Here is a 21,577-nt window from a genome sequence, read left to right as displayed (position 1 = left end):
AATATTTCGCTATAGACATGTTTGGCATAGGAGAAGAGGAATATATCAACACAAAATCAGACATGTTAGAGAAAATAGAGGAGTTAAGTGAGAAAGCACCTGAGTCATTAGAGAAAAATATAGTCCGGTCGCGGAGCACGAAGAATTTCGTACATTGAACTCGCATTACCTGTCTCTGTCACTCCCGCGTAAATACAATTAGTCTCGCTCGCACAGAAACAAAGGCCGCCGTCCTCAGGGATTGTAAACCTTTAGTTTGTTTGTTTGCATAATAAAAATTTTATGGGCTCCGTTAGAAGGATTACCGAAAAGGTTAATTATTCGATAGTTCGAAATGAACAATCGAAACGAATATTTGAAAGACGAAATTGCAGGCAACATCATCTATTTTATTGCCGGCTTTCCGATAGTTACTTTTTGGTTTTAAAATATTATACAAATGAATTCTTCACTTCTCGAAATTGAACAATAGAGCAAAGTAACAGTTACTCCGAAACAGAGGAATCGGATTCTGATTTTTGATTTTTTATTATTAGATACTTGTCTAGATTTTTATTACTTGTATTATTAAATCTAAATAAATGATTTATATAATAATAATAACTATATTTTATAAGTTGGTAATTTTTCTTTCTCCTTCAAATAATTCATGTAAACCGCACTAAATACAAAAATGTTTGTAACCTCTGTCAGTAGGTAAAGAGGTCATTGTACGAAATTCTTCCTGCTCCGCGACCGGACTATATAACACATAACCAAACACAGGAAGTCAAGCTACCAAAAATTAATATACCCCAATTTTCTGGAAATTATCATGACTGGAGTACATTTAGAGATTTGTATACAACACTTATACATAACAATCATTCTTTATCCAAAGTTCAAAAGCTACATTATTTAAAATCAAGTATAACCGGTGAGGCAGAGCAATTATTAAGACAAATACAAATCACGGAAAGAAATTACGATGTTGCATGGGAGACTTTAAATAACAGATATAATAATCGAAGAATAATTGTTCAAACTATACTAAATCGACTCTTTAACCAAAGAAAACTATCCCAAAGTACAGCCAAAGGAATCAAAGATTTATTGGATACGACAGTCGAATGTCTTAACAGTTTAAAGAACAATGATGTGGAAACCACAAACTGGGACATCATAGTAATCCATTTGATAGTCAATAAGCTGGACGATGAATCACATAAGCAATGGGAAGAAGATGTTGGAGAGTTACCCATAGATATCTTACCCACTTTTGAGAGATTTACGAAATTCCTAGAGACAAGATTTAGAGTCTATGAGATGATGTGTACTACTTCAGTTAATGTGTCAAAAGAGAGAAACCCTTCAAAAACAAAATTATTTATTACAACTAATAATACTCAACATTGTCCATTTTGCAGACAATATCACCGCTTATCAGCATGTACAGAATTTGCGAAATTAGATGTGAACAAACGAATTGAACATATACAGAACGCGAGATTATGTTTTAATTGTCTATCACCGAGTCACAGTGTCATAAATTGTAGATCCAAAGCGTCCTGTCATGAGTGCAGAAAGAGACATCATACATTAATTCATCTAACCAGAACAGAAAGAGAGAGTGAGCCTAACAGGTCTGAAAATACAACCATAGAGACTCCAACTACATCTGAATCGAGAGTTATTCGATCCCATCTCACAGTACAAGGAAAAACTGCATTATTAGCAACTGCACTGGTTAACATCGAAACTAGTAAAGGACCTCAAACCTTAAGAGCTCTTATAGATCCATGTTCACAAGAGTCCTTTGTAAATGAAATAACTGTGAAACGTTTACAATTACGCAGAAGAATAGTGGAAGGCGAGGTGAGTGGTGTGGATCAGATGACATCAAAAATCAAATATGCTACTGAGTTGGAGATCACGCCGAGACTTACAAATGCATTCAAAATTAACTGTACAGCATTTGTGGTAAAATAAATTACTGACTTTTTACCTACTTCAAGAGTCAATAATGAATCATTCTCTCACATCCAACATTTAACTTTGGCAGATCCAACATACATGGAGCCAGGTACCATAGATTTACTTTTAGGAGTTAATGTTTTTACTGAAATAATAATGAGTGGAGTAATTAAAGGAAGTGAAGGGTCACCAATTGCCCAACAAACACAGTTTGGTTGGATAATATCTGGAGGAGGTATAAAAGAAAATATAACAAGGGGAATAGTAAGCATGCACTTAAACGTAAAACTAGAGAAAATGTTAGAGAAATTTTGGGAAGACGAGAATGTGGAGATTAGAACTAACCCACCTTATACATTAGAAGAGTTACGAGCTGAGCAAATTTACGAGAATACTACAACACGAGAACCTAATGGAAGATACGTCGTCGCACTTCCGTTTAAGCAAGACGAACCTAACCTACCTACACATACTTATGAGAGAGCACTAGACAGATTCAAGAGATTAGACAAAAAACTATCACAAGATGAGAAACTGAGTCACGAGTATAATAAAGTCATGAGAGAGTATCTTACTTTAAACCACATGGAGCCGGTAAAAGAGAGAACGAGACACGAGAGTGCCATATACCTACCGCACCATGCAGTATTGAGAGAAGACAAAATTACGACAAAAGTTAGAGTTGTGTTTGATGCTTCGAGTAAAGGAAGCAACAATATTTCACTTAATGATGAGTTATTAATTGGTCCACCACTACAAGAAGAATTACGTAGTATTTTGATGAGATGGAGAATGCATAAGATTTGTTTTACAGCGGACATAATCAAAATGTACCGACAAATAAGACTGAGCAAGGAAGATACAGATTATCACAGAATATTATGGCGTTTTAGTGGTGAAGAAGAAATACAAGATTATAGATTGCTAACAGTCACATTTGGCACAGCATGTGCGCCATACCTTGCAATGAGTCATTACAAGAGGCACAGAGAGCCATTCTTAACGATTTTTTCGTCGATGACATTTTATCAGGCAGTTACGATGTAGAAACTGCAATCGACATTCAAAGTAAAATAACAAAAATACTACAATCAGGAGGTTTTGAGCTACAAAAATGGAATTCTAATAGTAAACAATTTATGGAAGAGATCGAGAATAGTAAAAGAGCATCAAAAAATGAGATAGAGCCAAACATAAAAGATACAATAAAAACGTTAGGTATTAACTGGAATACACTAACTGACAAGTTACAAATAACAAATACAGTCCACAATTCGAAAATATCACTTGAACCAACTATAACTAAAAGAAAGGTACTTACCGTCATTGCTTCGCTATTCGATCCTATGGGTTGGCTAGCACCGAGTATTATTGTTGCAAAAATCTTCATGCAAAAACTGTGGGCAGCAAAAATTGCATGGGATGATGAGCTACCAGCCTCACTACGCAATGAATGGTGCAAATACAATTCTCAGTTAAACAAACTTTCTGAAATAAATGTAGATAGATGGATGGGTACCTCGAATACACATCGTAGATTTGAGTTGCATGGTTTTTCAGACGCTTCAGCAGCAGCATATGCCGCAGTGGTTTATGCTAGAGTTGTGCAATCCAATGATGAAGTCAAGGTTTCGTTGATAATGTCAAAAACAAAGGTAGCACCTTTAAAAGAAGTAACGCTCCCACGTTTAGAATTATGTGCTGCTCTTCTGCTGACAAAACTTTTAAAACATGTCGCGACCGCATTGAGAGTTGATGAGACACATACTTACGCTTGGTCCGACTCACAAGTAGCGTTATGTTGGATAAACGGCGATCCCAATAGATGGAAACCATATGTAAAAAATAGAGTGATTGAAATATCAAATACTTTCGAACCAAATTGGTCCCACATACCTACAAAAGAGAATCCTGCTGACCCAGCATCACGAGGAGTAGCGCCTGAAAAATTAAAATCCCATGAGTTGTGGTGGCAAGGTCCATTATTTCTAAAAGATAAATACATAAAAAGACTTTCCTGTGAAGTACCAACTACTACATTGGAGCTAAAAGAAACAGTTTCTTGTATGACAGTTAAGTCGCAAGAGTCAGAAGATGGGGAAATACTTACCTTATTAACTAAATATTCTTCTTTGAGAAAACTAATAACGGTGATAGCATACTGTAGACGATGGCTGCACCTGAAAAATAAACATAAGGTTAATACATCATTTATAAATTTTGAGGAAAGAGAAGAAGAACTTACCGTTTGTTTAAAGTTGTCACAAGGCATAGAGTTTAGAGATGAAATTGAGAATTTGAAAAGGGACTTACCTCTACAAAAGAAAAGTCGTTTATTATCATTAAAACCGTTCTTGGATGAGAACGAAGTGTTAAGAGTCGGAGGTCGCCTAAAGCACGCTCACATTCAGTATCAGAGGAAGCATCCTGTAATTATTTCAAAAACTAATGTACTCTTACCATTATTGTTAGCAGATGCTCATTTTAATACGCTACTACTAATATGGAGGGCCACAATTAATGTTGTCATACTTACGTGGCAAATACTGGTTGATAAATGCAGGCAATACTGTAAAACGATTTGTGAGAAATTGCATGATTTGTTCGAGACAACGCGCCAATAACACCACACAGATGATGGGAGATTTGCCAGAGTGTCGTGTTACTCCATCGAGACCATTTCTTATAAGTGGAGTTGATTTTGCAGGCCCTATAGATGTACGTATGAGCAAGGGCAGAGGAGCAAAATCCTATCGTGGCTACATCGCATTATTTATATGCATGGCTACAAAGGCTATACACGTAGAGATCGTGAGTGACATGACCGTTGATGCGTTCATGGCTGCATTCAGACGTTTCATATCAAGAAGAGGTCCATGTAGAGAGATGTGGAGCGATAATGGAACTACATTCGTCGCTGCCAGTAAAGAAATTTTAGAGATGTGGCATCAAGGCAAGGCATCGATACCAAAAGAACTTGAATCACTACTAGATTCCAAATCTACCAAATGGCGTTATATTCCACCTGGATCACCAAATTTCGGAGGATTATGGGAGGCCGGAGTGAAATCTATAAAATATCACATAAAGAGAACAATAGGAGAGGCAACACTTACCTTCGAGGAGTTATACACCGTCCTCGTCCAAATCGAGGCGTGCCTAAATTCGCGACCGCTCTCTCCCATGAGTGATCATCCTGATGATTTTGAACCTTTAACCCCAGCACATTTTTTGGTTGGCGAATCACTGATCACAGTTCCTGAGCGAGATTTAACTGATTTCAAAATACACAATTTAACACGATTTATTTATTTATTTATTCCTTTATTGCATGTTACAGTATTTCTTGTTTAGAACTTACATGTAACACCCTGTAAGGGCATAGCAATATACAGTTGCATATGTAGGTACCAGAGTGTTTTACAATATTAATTAAATTCTTTTAAACATTTTCCAGTTTACATAAATAGTAATTTCACAATCTATAGAGAAGGTTAATAATAATAATAATAATAATAAACTTCTTTATTGTCATCATAAGGAATACATACAATATTTATGGCATTAATAACAACACAAGAATATGACAACAATCAGTGCCGTCTTTAGGATCAACGAGGCTATGGGCCAAGGTACTGGCTGGGGCCTATGTAAGGGATGGAAAATCCTTAAATTTTAACTTTATCATTTTTCAGTTTACAATAACGCAATAGGCTAAATCGTAACCCCGTCTCTTAACACCCGACATATGAGAGTATCATCGAAGCACAATGTCACAGTCACGATTGAATCATCTAAGTTTAATGAGTATAGAATCGGACTTATTAAAATCGATTGATTTTGATGAACTCATATCTAATTTTGCTGCGAAGAAATCGAGAAAAAAAGTTTTTTAAGCTGTATATAATTACTGTTATTTTAGTGCAAAAATAAATTTTTAAACAAATTTTCTAAATCTTGTTTCTATTTTACCAAGTGTGTGATTTGATATTTTTCTTATTATGTTATAAAATTTGTTGTTGTATATCGAAAATTTTCAGAATTGTGGGGCCCCTGCCTACCTCGGGGCCTCGGGCCAGGGCCCTGCGGGCCCTGCCTTAAAGACGGCACTGACAACAATGGGCAGCAGGCTCAGCGTAGACCGCAAGGCATAGCCTTGTGGAGCTGGTTTTCAGCCTGTGCCGGTGGGCCATGCGCCCGTTCAGAGGTGCCCATCTGCTGGTTTACAACATAAGGAATTTAGTAATACAAACAAAAAATACATCCTAATATAGAGAATAAAAAAAAAAAATTTGGTTACTTTAAAATAAAAAAGAGCACATTAGCTTTATATTCAAAAAATAGATTAATTATAAGTTTAATTATAAGTTTATTTGTCTACACAATAATTTTTGCTTAATTTTTTTTTTAAAAATCTGTACAGATACAGGACCGCGCAAGGGTGGGGGCAAGTCGTTCCATATTTTTGTGGAAGCAAACTTGAAACTTCCTCTGTAGCTTGTACTCCTATGTTTGGGAATTTTAAGAAAATTCTCCATTCTTCTACGTGTTTTTCTGTCAGTTCTGTCTTGGAACCAGTCGAATTTTGTATATAAATATGATGGCTTTTTAGATTTTATAACTTTATGTATACAACAAGCTAAGTGTAATTCCCTTCTCGCTGCCATGTTTAAGATTTCGCGCGCGTTTATGTACGGAGTAATATGCGAACGTTTTGGTATATTATAACAAAATCTGATACATGCATTTTGCACGCGCTGAATGCTCCTTTTTGTCTTTTCTGTAATTCTAGGTCCATAAATAATGTCACAGTAATTGAAAAGGGAAAGTACTAGTGCTTCGGTAATTGTTTTTCTGATATCCTCGGTTAAATATTTACGGAGTTGGTATAGGTGTTTCAGTCTATAAAGAGCATTTTTTATCTTGCTGTTTACGTGTCCTTCAAAGCGTAAATCCCCGTCCATCAATAGCCCCAAATTTTTCGCGTATTCTACTCTATCAATTTCTTGACCCGATATCATGATTCGAGGAGACTGCCTGACAATAGCTTCACGTTGGTGTCTATTTCCGAAAACTATATATTTAGATTTGCAGGGATTTATCTTAAGAGAATTTCTCAAACTCCAATTAGATAAATTGTCTAGGTCCTGATTAATCTTTGCCTCCGCTTGTTTTAAATCCTCGGGGCGGCATGACAAGTATAACTGCGTGTCGTCTGCATATAAATGATACTTACAGTGTGCGATCGATGTTGTGATATCAGCTGTATAAAGACTAAAGATAATTGGGCTTATTATGGAGCCTTGAGGGGTGCCGCTAATGATGTCTTTAACTTGTGATCTGACATTTACACCTTCAACATTCTCGATTTCAACAAATTGCTTACGACCGGAGAGAAAAGACCTGAACCATTGGCAAGCTTTGTTAGATATACCGTAATAGCTTAATTTCTTAATTAGAAGCTCTATATTTATAGTATCAAAAGCTTTGGAGAAGTCTAATAGTACTAGAAGAGTTCCTTCCCCCACATCACGTGCTGCGAGGATATCGTCGCTTACTTTAGCCAGTGCCGTAGCTGTCCCGTAACCACTCCGGAAACCTGATTGTAGTGAGGGTAATAGGTCTTCAGATTCCAAATAGCACGTTAACTGTTTGCATACGATCTTTTCTGTAACCTTAGAGAGTGTCGGCAGAATACTTATTGGCCTTAAGTCTTTCAATTATTCTACGTGAGGTTGCTTAGGAATTGGCTTGATTTTTGAAAGTTTCCATTGCTCAGGGTAAGTGCCTGATTGTATAGATTCATTAATTATATGTTTTATTACACTACAAGTAGATCCAAGAGTCATCCTAATCATGTCAATTGTTATTCCATCATGACCCATCGCTTTTGTGTTGATCGATTTTATAATTGTTTCTATTTCATTCTCTGTGCAGTTTTCAAATTGAAATCTACTATCGGTGCAGATATTATTATCGAAAGAGCTTAAGGTATTAACGTCCGTTGCAGTGCTAAGCGAATTCAAGAAAAAGTCATTTATTTTGTCTGGATCACTCAAATGAGGTGCAATTATTGGTGTACCTGGATCACCAAGCACTGCAGCTCTTTTCAAATAATTCCACATATGATAGGGCCTACATTTGTTTTTGTTAACATAAAAGTTAAAGTAAGCTGCCTTTTCCCTATCAATGGCCTTGGTGGTATAGTTTCGTAGTGATTTGTAGTATTCATAGTGACATGTACTTTTTGTAGCCCGAGCCTTTTTAAAAGCGTTGTCGCGAAGCTTCATCATTAATTTTATATTTTCGGTGATCCAGGGATGAGACTTATTATTTATACGAGTACGCTGTAAAGGGGCATGTTTATCAAATAAAACATTGATGAGAGCATTTAGGCATTCTACTTTGTCATCAATTGTATTGCACTTTAGTACTAATTCCCATGGTAAGCTTTCTAAGTCTTTTTTAAATATGTCTAAATTAATCCTATCAATATATCGTTTAAAAACAAAGCGTGTAACATCTCTAGTTTTTTTTATTTTTAATTCAGCAATTACCATAGCGTGGTCACTGAGCGTGGGATTATGAAATACGTTAACGTCTTTGCATAGGTTTGGTGAATCAGTTATTATTAAATCCAACAATGTAGCTGTTTCGTCTGTTACTCTGGTCGGTTGATGAACAACTTGCTCTAGATTGTAATTTGAGAGAAACGAAATAAGATCTGACGCTGGTTTCTTATCTGGGTGCATTAAATTGATGTTAAGATCGCCTAATAGGAAAATGTGCTTACAATATCCAAAAACTGCAATCATGTTACTAAGTTCCTCGATGGTCGTATCAACTTTAACAGATTCTGGCCTATAAGCAGTACCAATAGCCAAGCAACCGAGTCCTGGTAATTTTAATTCCAGCCACATTTGTTCCATAATAGATACCGGTTTCGCTATAACCTTAATTTTTAGATTGCGACGTATATAAAATCCGACACCGCCACCCTTTATACCATGAGGTCTAGGCTTATGCTTTAAAATATACCCAGGAATTGCTGGCGCGTATTTTTCATTGCCAGCTTTTATCCAGGTTTCATTAAGTGCAAGTATATCAGGTTTATGTCTTTCCAAGTACACAAACAGTTCATCTCTGCCAGTATTCAAAGAACGAACATTTAAAAGTCCTAACTTTAAATTAAATGATTTTTTAACCATGACACATATTTATAAAAAACATGAATGTATTTCTATAATTATGACACATTTAATATCCTAAGATTTTGTAATAACATACTTTAAGCCAGGACTTAAAGTAACACAGTTATCTAACAATAAATATACAAGAAGGCTATCGACGCGATCTATGATAATGTCTGTAGTTGTTCTAAGTTTCGAATATGTAAATATTCTGACGATTCTGTTTTTCTCATATATACCCGACCGCTTTTTACCCACACAAATTTGTAGTTTAATTCCCTGCCACGTTGCCTCGCAGCAAAGTGAAGGGCCCTATTAGACGGTGAAAGATTCTCGACGACAAAGATACGCCGCGGCGGATCCGCGGCTATACCGAGGTGGTGAGTGTCCAGCTTGCAGCTACCGTTGGCTCTGTTGAATTTTGCCGCGCAGTGAAGAAATTGGTCACGATTCGTCTGATTTTTGAATTTAACAAGAATTGATCTCGGCCTCGATGACTGTGGATTCGCCTTGGAAATTCTTTGAGAATGAGTTTTATCTTCTTCCTTCATTTCGCAACCAATCGTTTTACTCAATTGAAGGACGGTAGTTGTTAAGTTTTCGGACTTGCTCTCTGGCACGCAGTGGATTTCTAAATTTTGAGCTCGTAATTGTTGTTCAAGACTGTCTACTTGCAATTTTAAGTCGATGTGATTTTTCTTCACTCTCTCAGCCTCGTCTTCTAATTTTTTAATCGTAGTATTTTCCTCGGATATTTCAAATTTAAATTTTTCGTACTGGTCATTAAAAAATGAAATCGAGTTCTGAAAATCGGTGACCAGCTCCCTGATAGATTTCATTTGTTCATTGATAATTTCTTTAACGGTTTCTTTTATAACTGTATTGACTTCTTCACGTATAATTTCGCGTATATTTGCCATCAGATCGAGCTTGTCATCAGGATTTAACATAGGCTGAGATGATTTTGTCCGTTTTTCCATTCTTCTCACGGTTACGTTGGAGTTGTCACTATCGGGGGAAAGATCTGGCCTTGCTGCACGTACAGGGGTATCAGTATTGTCACCTTTGCGTTCTTTGTTACGACATTCTTGACATTTCCACGATTCCTTCCGATCTTTACTCATAGTGTTATGGAATCTTTTTTCGGATACGTTTGCGCATACTAAATCGTACAGTTTGTGACAAAGACAGCACACTAAGTACTCTTTGTTTGCGATATTCTTCAAACATCCACTACAAGTAAGAGATTTAATTGTTTTATCCATGTTGAGACAATTAAAAAAAAAAATCACTGATACTCGACGGTAGTTTAGAAATTGTTGCTGTTTACTTTTAATTGCACACAAGTTTATTTACTGTTTTACACAAATTAGTGTTTTGTTTCTTCATATAAAAACACACACTACCACTAGTTAAATGTCCAAATATGATGATAATATTTTTACGTCCGTAATAACTTTTTACACATTGATTTGTCTTAAAAATCGCGGAGCAACAAAATACGCGTGCACACCTCTGAGCGACGCGCGACCTCTAACACGAAGCTAATTATACAATACTTAAATAACATTTTATTTCTGCTAATATTATTTTACAAAAATATTAATTTAACATTCTTTTAAAATATTTTCAATCAGTATATTTAATGTAATAATTTTATAAAAGGTAGTTTTAGTTTTCTTAGATGGCAGCACTGCTCGACCCCGCCACTCTTTTGTGACAACTTCCGGCGAATGGATTGAGAGTGGTGGGGTTGAAACAGCGTTTGATTATTGAGTCAGGAGCTCGGCCAGTGGTTGGATATCCGTCGATGTGATAAGTCGTCTAGTGGAAAGACAGTCGTCTAGTAGAATTGACCGTTAGAAATGTTGAAAATGGAATAAAAGTATTCACTGTGCAATGAATTGGAGTTTTTCTTGACATTTCAGAAGTGGGATATAAAAATCCAGGTATGAACGCCCTCAGAATTTTAAATACTAATTTACATTAAAAAAAAAATTACTTTAAAGTACAAAGTAGCTATAACGCTTGTTAATTTTTTTTTTTTTTTTTTTTTTACTTTCGATACGGCACAAATATGACACTGTCATACTGCATTTGATCACGTCTATTTTCCAAAAATACAAATTATGCGTATCTTCTATACCTATCTATCTATCTATATATATAAAAGAAAGTCGTGTTAGTTACACTAATTATAACTCAAGAACGGCTGAATCGATTTGACTGAAAATTGGTGGGCAGGGAGCTTAGAACCAGGAAACGGACATAGGATAATTTTTACCCCGTTTTCTATTTTTTATTCCGCGTGGACGGAGTCGCGAGTAGAAGCTAGTGTTACAAAGACTTTTTATTGAGATCATTATTTACGTCATTATTAAAAATATTTATTTAATGACTTATTGATTTATAAGTATCGAATGTGATTTTAACTCGTATTTTCACTTTTCTTTATTTATATTTATACTACCTATTTTGAATTCTTTAGAATTTTAAACGTTTTACGGGATATTTGGAAATTGAATATGGGTAATGATTTCATAGTTATACAAGCGAGACCCCCCAACAGGGAAATAAATAATAGAGGTTTCTATTTTATTATGTATGAAACTTTATTTGTGTGTGAATCATTTACTTACTTTTTATTTTTTTTGTATTTATGTCTATTGAAATTACTCGCTTCGAACGATTAAACAGTGGAGAAATATCATGTTTTTGGGATACCGATTGAGCGAACAATGAATGTTCGCTTTATAATGATTGAGCGAACAATGATGTACGCTGGATATTGATTGAGCGGGCAATGATGCTCGCTGGACTGTAAGAATCGACTGAACTTAATGACTGAGTGAACAATGATGCTCGCTGGACTATAAGAAACGACTGAACTTAATGATTGAGTGAGCAATGATGCTCGCTGGACTGTAAGAAACGACTGAACTTAATGATTGAGTGAGCAATGATGCTCGCTGGACCGTAGGAAACGAATGACTTTAAATTTGACTGAGACTGAACTTTGATGTAAATAAGAGAGATTGAGACATGATTCCAGGGATTTAATACATTTAGATATGACGTCAGACGATGACTAAGTTGGAGGTACGCTACCTTGGAGGTACGCTAACTCCACCAAGGAAGCGTAAGTACGCAAAACGGAGGAAAGTAAAGAGGAAAAGAGCTCCTTCGACGTCATCTACTTCGACGTCGTCAAGTGAGAATAAAAGTAAATGTGTGTATGTTTATGTACGTTTATAAAAGTAAAGTTCTATGTTTGTATCAAGGATTAAAAGGTTCTATACAATTAAATCAATGAGTATAATATGAAATAATATCTTTTGCATTTGAAAGAGGTAAGATTGGGCTTAAGAAGTATGAAAATTTTCCGGAAAACGTAGTATGAACTCTTGGCACTTCACATGTATTATGTGCGGAGCGTTGAATGAAGATTAGCTCGTGATTGTATGTAATTGATGAGTGATGATGAAGGATAAGAGCCGGTATATATAGTTGCCTTACTGTAAGAACTTTACATTCCCTGTACAGGTTAGCTGTTGGATATCTGTATGGGCGGTTTGTGCTGCATTTTAGTATACCGCGTTGGGCTCTCTCGAGTGGAAAAAGATTTATTTTATTTGAACCTCCCCAAGACGAAATACAGTAACTTCTTAGCACAGACTGACATAGGGAGTAATATAACATTTTAATGATGTCTTTTATATGTACAAACCCTGATGTTTTGAAAACTGCAGTTAATTTTCTGATTCGCTGAGTTAATTGATTACGCTAAGATATCTAATTGAGGTAACTTTTTGTATGGTCTGGCATTTACACATGATATTCGGGAACCTGTTTTGGCAGGTAGATGAGGTGTGTGCAAGTAGAAAGAGGGACTCGAAATTCTGCGGGTTCTTAATGGAAAATGTTACATGCTTTGTTTTTCTATATTTAATGTTAATCTAGTAATTTCTGAGCCACATTGAGATGTTGTTAAACGCTCCTTGGGCTGATGCAAAAGTCTCAGGCCAGGTGTCTCCTTGGACAACTAAAACTGTATCATCAGCATAAGTGATAATGATACCGCGATCGACTGGGAGGTTGCAAAGCTCGTTTATATAAACTAGAAAGAGGGTAGGCCCTAGTATACTGTCCTGCGGAACACCACAGCTAACAGTTAAGGGGTCACTTATATGAGGTCCTATCTTTATGCTCTGTGTCCTATCCGAGAGGCAGTCTTTGAAAAGGTTAAGTTGAACATTTTTGATTCCTTGTTTTTAAGACCTTCTAACTTGTTTAAAAGTAGCGGCATTGGCACAGTGTCAAAGGCCTTTGCAAGATTTAGAAATAGAGCAATACTCTTCTTTCTGATAGTTTTTGGCGACATATTCTGTTAATGTTAGTACAGCATTTGAAGTCGACCTATTTCTTCGGAAGCCAAATGGATTTTTAGAGAACATGTTGTTGTGTTCTAGAAAACTGACCAATCTATTGTTAATTATCTTTTCAAAAACCTTCGATAAATATGTTAATATGGAATTGGGCCTGTAGTTACCAACAATCATTTTATCATCACTTTTGTGCATAGGTATTTTTTGCCATGTTTAAGAGATTTAGGAAAGACTCTTGACTGTAGGGAAAGATTAACAATGTGTGTTATGACTGGTGCAAGTAAGTAACTATTTTGGCGTAGTACAGCGGAGGGAATATTGTCCAAGCCCATGGAGCTATCGATTTTTAACGCGTTAATGGTGTTCAGAATTTCAGGTATATCGGCATCTGTTAGGATCACGGAATTTAGTGTTGTATTAGTTGGCTGTAGACTATTACTTATATCAGTGTCGGGAGCAATATTTTCTGCGAGAGCTTTACCTATATTAACAAAATAACTATTCACATCGTTGACTGCTTTTTTTTATAGTTGGTTGTTTTCTAGAAGATCTTGTGATACCTTGGGAATTGTTTTAAAATGTGTAATTTCGTTTATGATTCGCCACGTTATTTTCATATTTTTCGATTTACTAGCTTCCCTCAGACGTTCTATTTCATAATTGGCTTTTGCTTTTCTAAGAAGGGTTTTACAGTGATTTCTATAACGTTTATATGTCTTAATAAAAATAACATTAACAGGTTGGTTTCGTAATTTCATATGCATTCGATCTCTATTTTTCATGCACCTTAATAGTCCTGTCAAGATCCAGAGTTTTTTTTAGTGTCTGGTAATTGGTTTAGATATATTATCTAAAAGATAGTTTGTGGCCAAGTTACAATCAGCAGTAATAAATATTTTTGAGAGGTCTGATGCTTTGATTGTTTCAGAAACTTCTTTGTAATTAGTCTTGGTAACAGTGATAGTGAAAAAGGGTTTTGTTTGGTTAGTATCCATGACTAGGAAGGAATATGGTATCGTGGTCGGTGAGAGCATTTTGAACATTATGTTCATATCACCTGTTATTACGATGTTTTTTTTATAATTCTTACATGAGATTAATAGTTCTTCTAATGATTTAAGGAATGGTATTACATTATGAAATGATTGCGATCTGTTAATGGACTTTAGGATAATACCATTTTTTTATTTGTTATAATACAGGTAGCATCTGAAAGTTTATGTTCAAAGGAATCACAGTGTAAATAGTTTTTAGTTTATATCATTATGCCATCATTTTGTTTTTTTTTTTTAATTCTAGACTACTAACTAGTATTGTACCCCTTTATTTAAGGGATACATAAAGAATTGTTAAGCCAGCATTCTAATAAAATAATGGTGCCAGGACTTATTGCTATTCTGGAAAGAAGTAATAGGAAACCGTTAAAATTGCACAATATACTCTTTATATTCTGTGTTAGAATCTTTAGTTTATGTGTTGGTGATTTTATTAACGAGTTGAATTCTTCAGATGTGCAGGTTTGTGCCTTAGATGGTACAATGTTGTCGATGTTATCATTAATTATTGAGATTGTGTGGTACATTATTTGTATGTCGGATATAATTAAGGGTACATTAGTACTCCTACCAAAAAAATGAATGGATATAAGTACTACGTTTAGGGCTGTTTGTTTTGTAAAACATCAGAGTGCCTTAGTATGTGTGTACATAATACGACATATTAATAGAGGTTTAAATTGATAAAACGTATGTTTTGATTTTGTAAACAAAATTCGTGTTTCGTTATTAAGTAACAATAACAGTTTTCATGAAGTTGACACTATTGGAGGAATGATGTTGTATTTTTATTGTCATGAGTATTAATAATGTTAGTTGATAGTGTGAAATTGATATTTATATCATTGTATATAAGATATTGTACATTAGTAATATGACACGTATATTGCAACTTTTATTGTAACTTTTCATAAGTTTAGTGTACATGAGTAATATATAATGTTCTCGAATGGTAGTAGTAATAGGCCGTACAGTGTGTTGATGTTTACACAGTACCAGTATTTACAAATTAAGCAACCGTAATATGGAACATTAATTTCAAGGTTAGCATACTTGTATGATAAACAAATTGGGGAACTAAGGTGAATTTTATAAGTATGCCTGGCATTGTACACTTCTATGATGCGGTGGTAGTATGTGTGATAAGAGTAAGTTGATTGTTGGCAGTTAATTGTATTATTTTGGGATTGTTGATGTTTTAGTAAAGTGTGTCTACATATTACATTTATAAAATGAACAAGCAAGATAACATTATGGACGGTATATGTTATACAAATGTGTTTAAATATTTGTACTACGTAGAATATTTTATTTTGTGTCCGTAATGAATGTAGTTGATCTTCGTTTTTAATGACAATGGCCCTTCTGTTTTTCGTAAAAGTATTTTACCATTTTTAACCCAGCTGTGAGCGTATTTTTCTGCCTTTGCTAATTCTCTGGCGAGAAAATGTACTCTTCTAATTTTTGTTAATCTCTTTTAATCTTTATAACATGTAAACTGGAATGACTTCTCCGACGAAAGGAAGTTGCTTGGAGTTTAGTTCGTCAGTTCTGTTTTTCTGTGCTTTTGACAGACGATAGCACATCCATTTCAGTCCAAGTATTGGTAAATTCGACAACGACTGTAGACGTTGTGGAGTCGGCTCATTCTTTTCAATTTGAACATCCAAAGTATTAGTTAGGCGCTCAAAAGTTTGTAGGAGATTGGATTTGGATTCTGCCTGTTTACCAGGGACGTTTCTTATTTCAACGGCTGTTTTTAAAGGAAAACGTTTCAAAGTATCTAATCGCTCTTCAAGTAGCGATGTCCGTTTTTCCAGATCGCCTCCTCAGCTAACGTAGATAACTTACCTTCAATGTTTTTTAATTGGTCCGTTAGGAAGTCTAGACTTTTATCAAGCTCTTGGTTAGATTGATCGACTTGCGATTTTAAATCTTTCATAAGAGCTTCTACTTGAGTCTCTAATAATTATTACGTAGGTTGAATACTTTTATGAGGAAAATAGATACTTTTATACCGTTTTATAATATTGTATTATAGTTATATTGTTAAATTAAATTAAGATTTTATTATATTGGCTTCAAAATTATAATAAGTAACTTAAGTTAGTAAGTAATTAATTGGCAGAGTTCCTGATGTTTTAGTGTGCCAGGAGGCTACACATTTCGTAGGATGGCCGAATGTAATAATTTTATAAAAGGTAGTTTTAGTTTTCTTAGATGGCAGCACTGCTCGACCCCGCCACTCTTTTGTGACAACTTCCGGCGAATGGATTGAGAGTGGTGGGGTTGAAAGAGCGTTTTGATTATTGAGTCAGGAGCTCGGCCAGTCGTTGGATATCCGTCGATGTGATAAGTCGTCTAGTGGAAATACAGTCGTCTAGTAGAATTGACCGTTAGAAATGTTGAAAATGGAATAAAAGTATTCACTGTGCAATGAATTGGAGTTTTTCTTGACATTAAATTTTAACGATTTCCCTATTCTCTTTTTTATAAATTTTAATTTGACATTTTATCATTAAAGAATTCGCTCAGGCTATAATAACTTTTTTGTATGAGAAATTTTTTGAGTTCTTTTATAAATTTAAGTCTTTGGTATATCTTTTATGTAGTTAGGTATGTAGTTAGGTAGGTTACGATGGAGACTTCTAGATGATGCAATCCTTTTGGAAAAAATGGCATGTCGAATATTTATCACGATTACAAGAGCGACCAAAATGGATGCAACTAAAGAAAGAGTTTAATGTCGGTGATTTAGTCCTTATGAAAATACCTAATCTGCCGCCAAGTAAATGGTTTCTTGGGCGCATTGAGAAAAAATATCCTGGCCAAGACGGAATAACGAGAACTTATGATGTACAAACAAAGGCAGGAGTCTACACGAGAACTGTTGGGAAACTATGCCCATTACCTGATGTTTAAAGGACTATCGTCCTTTCCGGGGGGAGTGTGTTAGTAGCGATTTCAAAACTAGATGGCGCTGTTCGATAACGAAACGCGATATGGTTTGGTGTAACTATTTTGAATATACATTGTATTAATTTAAGATTTTCTGAGTTGTTCTTTTTCTTGTGAATTATTAAGTGAGTTGTGAGTAATAAATCTATATCAGTGAGTGAGTGTCTAGTGCTTTCCCCTACAAGTTAAATCATATAGGACTCTTCTTTGTTATTATTTGAACATTGAGAACATAAAATATTCAAACTTACAGATTTTTGCTCCAATAACTTAGGATGTAGCTCTTCTCTCCAAATGGCTGGTAAATTAGATATCCTAAAATAATAAAACACATTGTAATAAAAAAGTAGCTAGGAGTACATTATCAAAGTGATTTATTAGTTTTCAGTTTATTACAAATTTTGCTACCAACTTAGATCATACAATGCTGAATACTGACTTTGCTTGCGTTACAGTGAGGGCTAGGAAATGGTTGTCTTGTTTGGAGTCGAGAGGCTCCCGAGCTTCAAGCACTCGGCCTCCCATAGCTCCGGCTTCCCATTCATCGCTCTCCGATCTAGGAATAATACAATAGAATTTTATTCATTAAAACAAATCAATATATTGTAAGATATTTGATGCAAAAGTATTTTAAAAGAACTAAACTAACAGCGAAATAATGAATTTAACTCCACTTCATAATAATCCTCGCTGTAGTATAAACTCAAACCGAACGTAAATAAGCAAAATGTCAGACGTTCCGCAATGACGGATGGAAAGAGACTGCCTCGAGCAGCAGCGCATACTTCCTTATAAAACCTTTTGTGTGGCTACCCTCAACAGTCCTAACACTATTGATACTTGACTACGAATAACCAACGAGATATTGACCATAGATAGTTAGTAACTATTACAAACTTACTTATATAGAACATACACATAATCAACATCAGATTAGCGTGTATTTTGTGTGGCATTTCTCTTACCGTCGATAATGACGTAGTGAAGCGGAAGCAAGCTTCAGTTTTAACTGACTGTAGTGAGGCTGCAGATCCACTGTGGCGATAATATCGTCCACGTCTGCGGCCAGTCGCGCGCGACCAGTCGATACTGCGACCGTCGCACGCGATATTACCCACTGCACCCATACGAACATCTTCGTCTCTACTGCAAATAAAATATGTACCTATATAAATAAATTAGAGTATTGAATTATAGTAAATAGTTCTTTCAGCAATTTATCTACTCAAACTTACGTTTTATGGCGCTCGCTTCAAATATTGGAATAAGATCTGAGCGGTTGTCGCTAGGTGTCCGTTCAGAGGGCGTTTCTCTCTCTTCCTGTTCGGATACAGATCTGAAGAAATAAAGGTAGTGTGTGTGCATTAGTTGATTACATTAGATAGATAGATTGCGACGAAGATTTCGTGGATGGAGCGATGTGGAAGAGACTAAAAGGCAAAGCTGTCCCCATCACCATATGGGATAATATCAAGCAAGAAAGACAAATGGTAATATCAATTTACAACGGGATACCTTATGAGTGACTTGTTGACAGCAGGAACTGAGGGTGTGTAAGCTGGCACGGGCGGAGAGACGGACGACCGGCGCAACAACAGTGCCAAATGCGACAAACAGTGCAATGCGTCCGCTAACACGCCCACCTACATACATACAGGAATTAGGAATTTTGCAGTATATATCTTAGTAAACTAAGAATAGTGCCGTAGAAATAAATATCGAATTAAAAATAAAGTTAATAAATACAACTTATTACTTTTTACATTTTTGTATAAGAAAAAAAAATGCAGTTTATATTGACCTTAGACTTACACGACTACTTTTAATGAGAGAATTAATGAGAGAAAAAATTGAAAAATAACTTTGAAATATAAAATGTAAAGTTATAAATAATAAAATACCTGATCTTGGTCTAGATGTAGTGTGATGGGGGGCGTGTCCGCGTGCACGTGCACGCCCAGTGACACCACAGGCCCGCCCGCAGCCGGCGCCGCCGTCGGCTCCGGGCTCGCTTTCGTCTGTGTACAAATACACACCTCGACACTCACAGTAAAAAAATTATATGTTTCTATTGTGTATGTAACCCCCTTACGTAGCTGTACAAATAACTAAATGGAATATAAAAATGCTAACTAAATTAAATTTAGATACTTTGCTCACCTCCACATTAGTTCTCTTGTGTCTGAAAAGACAAAATAAAAGCAAACAATTCGAGGGCGATACAATAAAATTAATTTAACATAATTAAAGACAAAAAGAGAACGTACTTAGAAGGACCTCGGATGAATTCCTTCAATGTTGAAGGCTTAAAGTCAACGCCGCTTGTGAAATATTTAATTTTCTGTAGGGGAAAATGAAATGTGAATTATTGAACGACCGATGTATTCGTGACTCGGTATAAAATATTTGCTTCGACTTAATGCCGCATTCAGAGCTGTCAATTAAGCACTAAGGGAGTCTCTCAGTATATATTTGCTATACTAAATGTACAAATATATCGACGCTGGAAAGCATAAACGCTGTAACCCTTGAAATCGCGAATATGTTTTTCACACGTTAATAATTTCAACCATTATCAAACGATAATGATTTTATTCACAGGTGGGCACAGTTAATCAAAAAGTTAACTTCGTTAATCGTTAATTCGTTAATACAAAAATTAACTTCGTTAATCGTTAAATTCTCGAAAATTTAACGCAAGTTAAAGTTAATCGTTAACAGTTAACCATACCAAATTTATACATACTAATTTCGCTCTTATTGTGAAGACACTTGTTTTAAATAGTTATTTGACTATTTAAAACAAGTGTTTTAAATAGTCAAATAACTATTGACTATTTAAAATAGTCAATAGTTATTTGACTATTTTAAATAGTCAATAGTTATTGACTATTTAAAATTGTATTGTTAACGGCTGAATCGATCAGTCAAATCGATTCAGCCGTTCTTGAGTTATAAATAGTGTAACTAACACGACTTTCTTTTATATATATAGATTAGTATTAGAGACAAGTATGAATGCATTCTAGTATATTTCATTACGAGTGCGCAAAGCCTGTAATTGTAAAGAGTTCCGACAAATGTCTACCCGAGCGGAGGCGCAGCCGAAGGTGAGGGTTGACAGTTGGAACAAGTTGTAATGACGGTTCGCACGTGTACTGAACAACTATTTTTAATGCAGTTGCGAAAAAATGAAGCAATTTAATAGAATAATAAAAACACAATAAACTCAACCAACTAAAATGTTTGAAAAATGGCGCCGTAAAAGAATACAAACAGAGATTTTTTTTGTTTTCTTCACCCATTCTGGGTAGGCAAAGGGAACTATGCCCAAACGGCCAAGTCTTCGGTAGATTATTTTTATTGATATGAAATGAAAATGAAATTTAATGAGATGAAATAAAATTAAACCTTTTTTTTTTTTTTTTTTTAAAGTCTGGAAATGCATTTACGCACCCCCTACGCCGGGCTGTGCAATGGCGTAGGGGAGTGTGGGACTCGCCGGCCGCAGAAGGCGACCGGAATACCCACTAAAACCAGACTGCCCTCTCACGCGTTACGGCGGGGCCACGGGAAACGCGTTAGCTTACTTCCGTGACCCCGCCTGCGTTTGGCCTCTACGGGCCCTCAAATCTAAGGCGTGGGGAGAAGGGCAGCAGCGGCAAATTGCCGCCTCCTTCTCCCCACTCTTCTCTGCCGGAGCGCGGGCGCTAGGGGATCCCCTTCGCGCTCCCGCTCCTTCTCCTCCTTCTGCGACATGACTGTTTCGCAGAAGGAGGAGACCGCGTTCCAAGACCTCTCACTTCCCAACATGGCGCGTACAACGCCGGGAAGTGAGAGGTCGCCGCCTATCGCCGCCACCAGGGTGCGGCGCTCTTCTGTCCAGGCGCAGCACACTTCAAGTGTGTGCTGCGCCGTATCCTCATCGGCGCCGCACCCGTGGCAGCGCATCGTCTCTTCCCTTCCGATCCGACACAGGTACCGTCCGAAACAGCCATGTCCGGACAGCACCTGTGTCAGTCGGAAGGTAAGGGAG

The 21,577-nt window shown here is 36.1% G+C and overlaps 1 protein-coding gene across 1 annotated transcript in view; it reads right to left on the bottom strand.

The window, feature by feature from the left end:
• The window catches only part of LOC123723009, a 62,455-nt gene that overhangs the window by 28,908 nt on the left and 11,970 nt on the right, over window positions 1-21,577 (bottom strand). Inside the window, exons 3-10 of the mRNA XM_045685552.1 lie at window positions 19,809-19,882; window positions 19,702-19,723; window positions 19,443-19,559; window positions 19,057-19,184; window positions 18,777-18,877; window positions 18,507-18,687; window positions 17,981-18,097; window positions 17,793-17,856 (exon numbers count right to left, since the gene is read on the bottom strand). Coding sequence (XP_045541508.1) covers window positions 17,793-17,856; window positions 17,981-18,097; window positions 18,507-18,687; window positions 18,777-18,877; window positions 19,057-19,184; window positions 19,443-19,559; window positions 19,702-19,723; window positions 19,809-19,882 — 804 coding nt within the window. The remainder of the gene's footprint in view (window positions 1-17,792; window positions 17,857-17,980; window positions 18,098-18,506; window positions 18,688-18,776; window positions 18,878-19,056; window positions 19,185-19,442; window positions 19,560-19,701; window positions 19,724-19,808; window positions 19,883-21,577) is intronic.

The sequence above is a fragment of the Papilio machaon genome, chromosome W (genome assembly GCF_912999745.1).
Source record: "Papilio machaon chromosome W, ilPapMach1.1, whole genome shotgun sequence".
Taxonomy (NCBI): Eukaryota; Metazoa; Arthropoda; class Insecta; order Lepidoptera; family Papilionidae; genus Papilio; species Papilio machaon.
The sequence above is the reverse complement of the archived record's forward strand: the minus strand, read 5'-3'. Positions and strand labels throughout refer to the sequence as shown.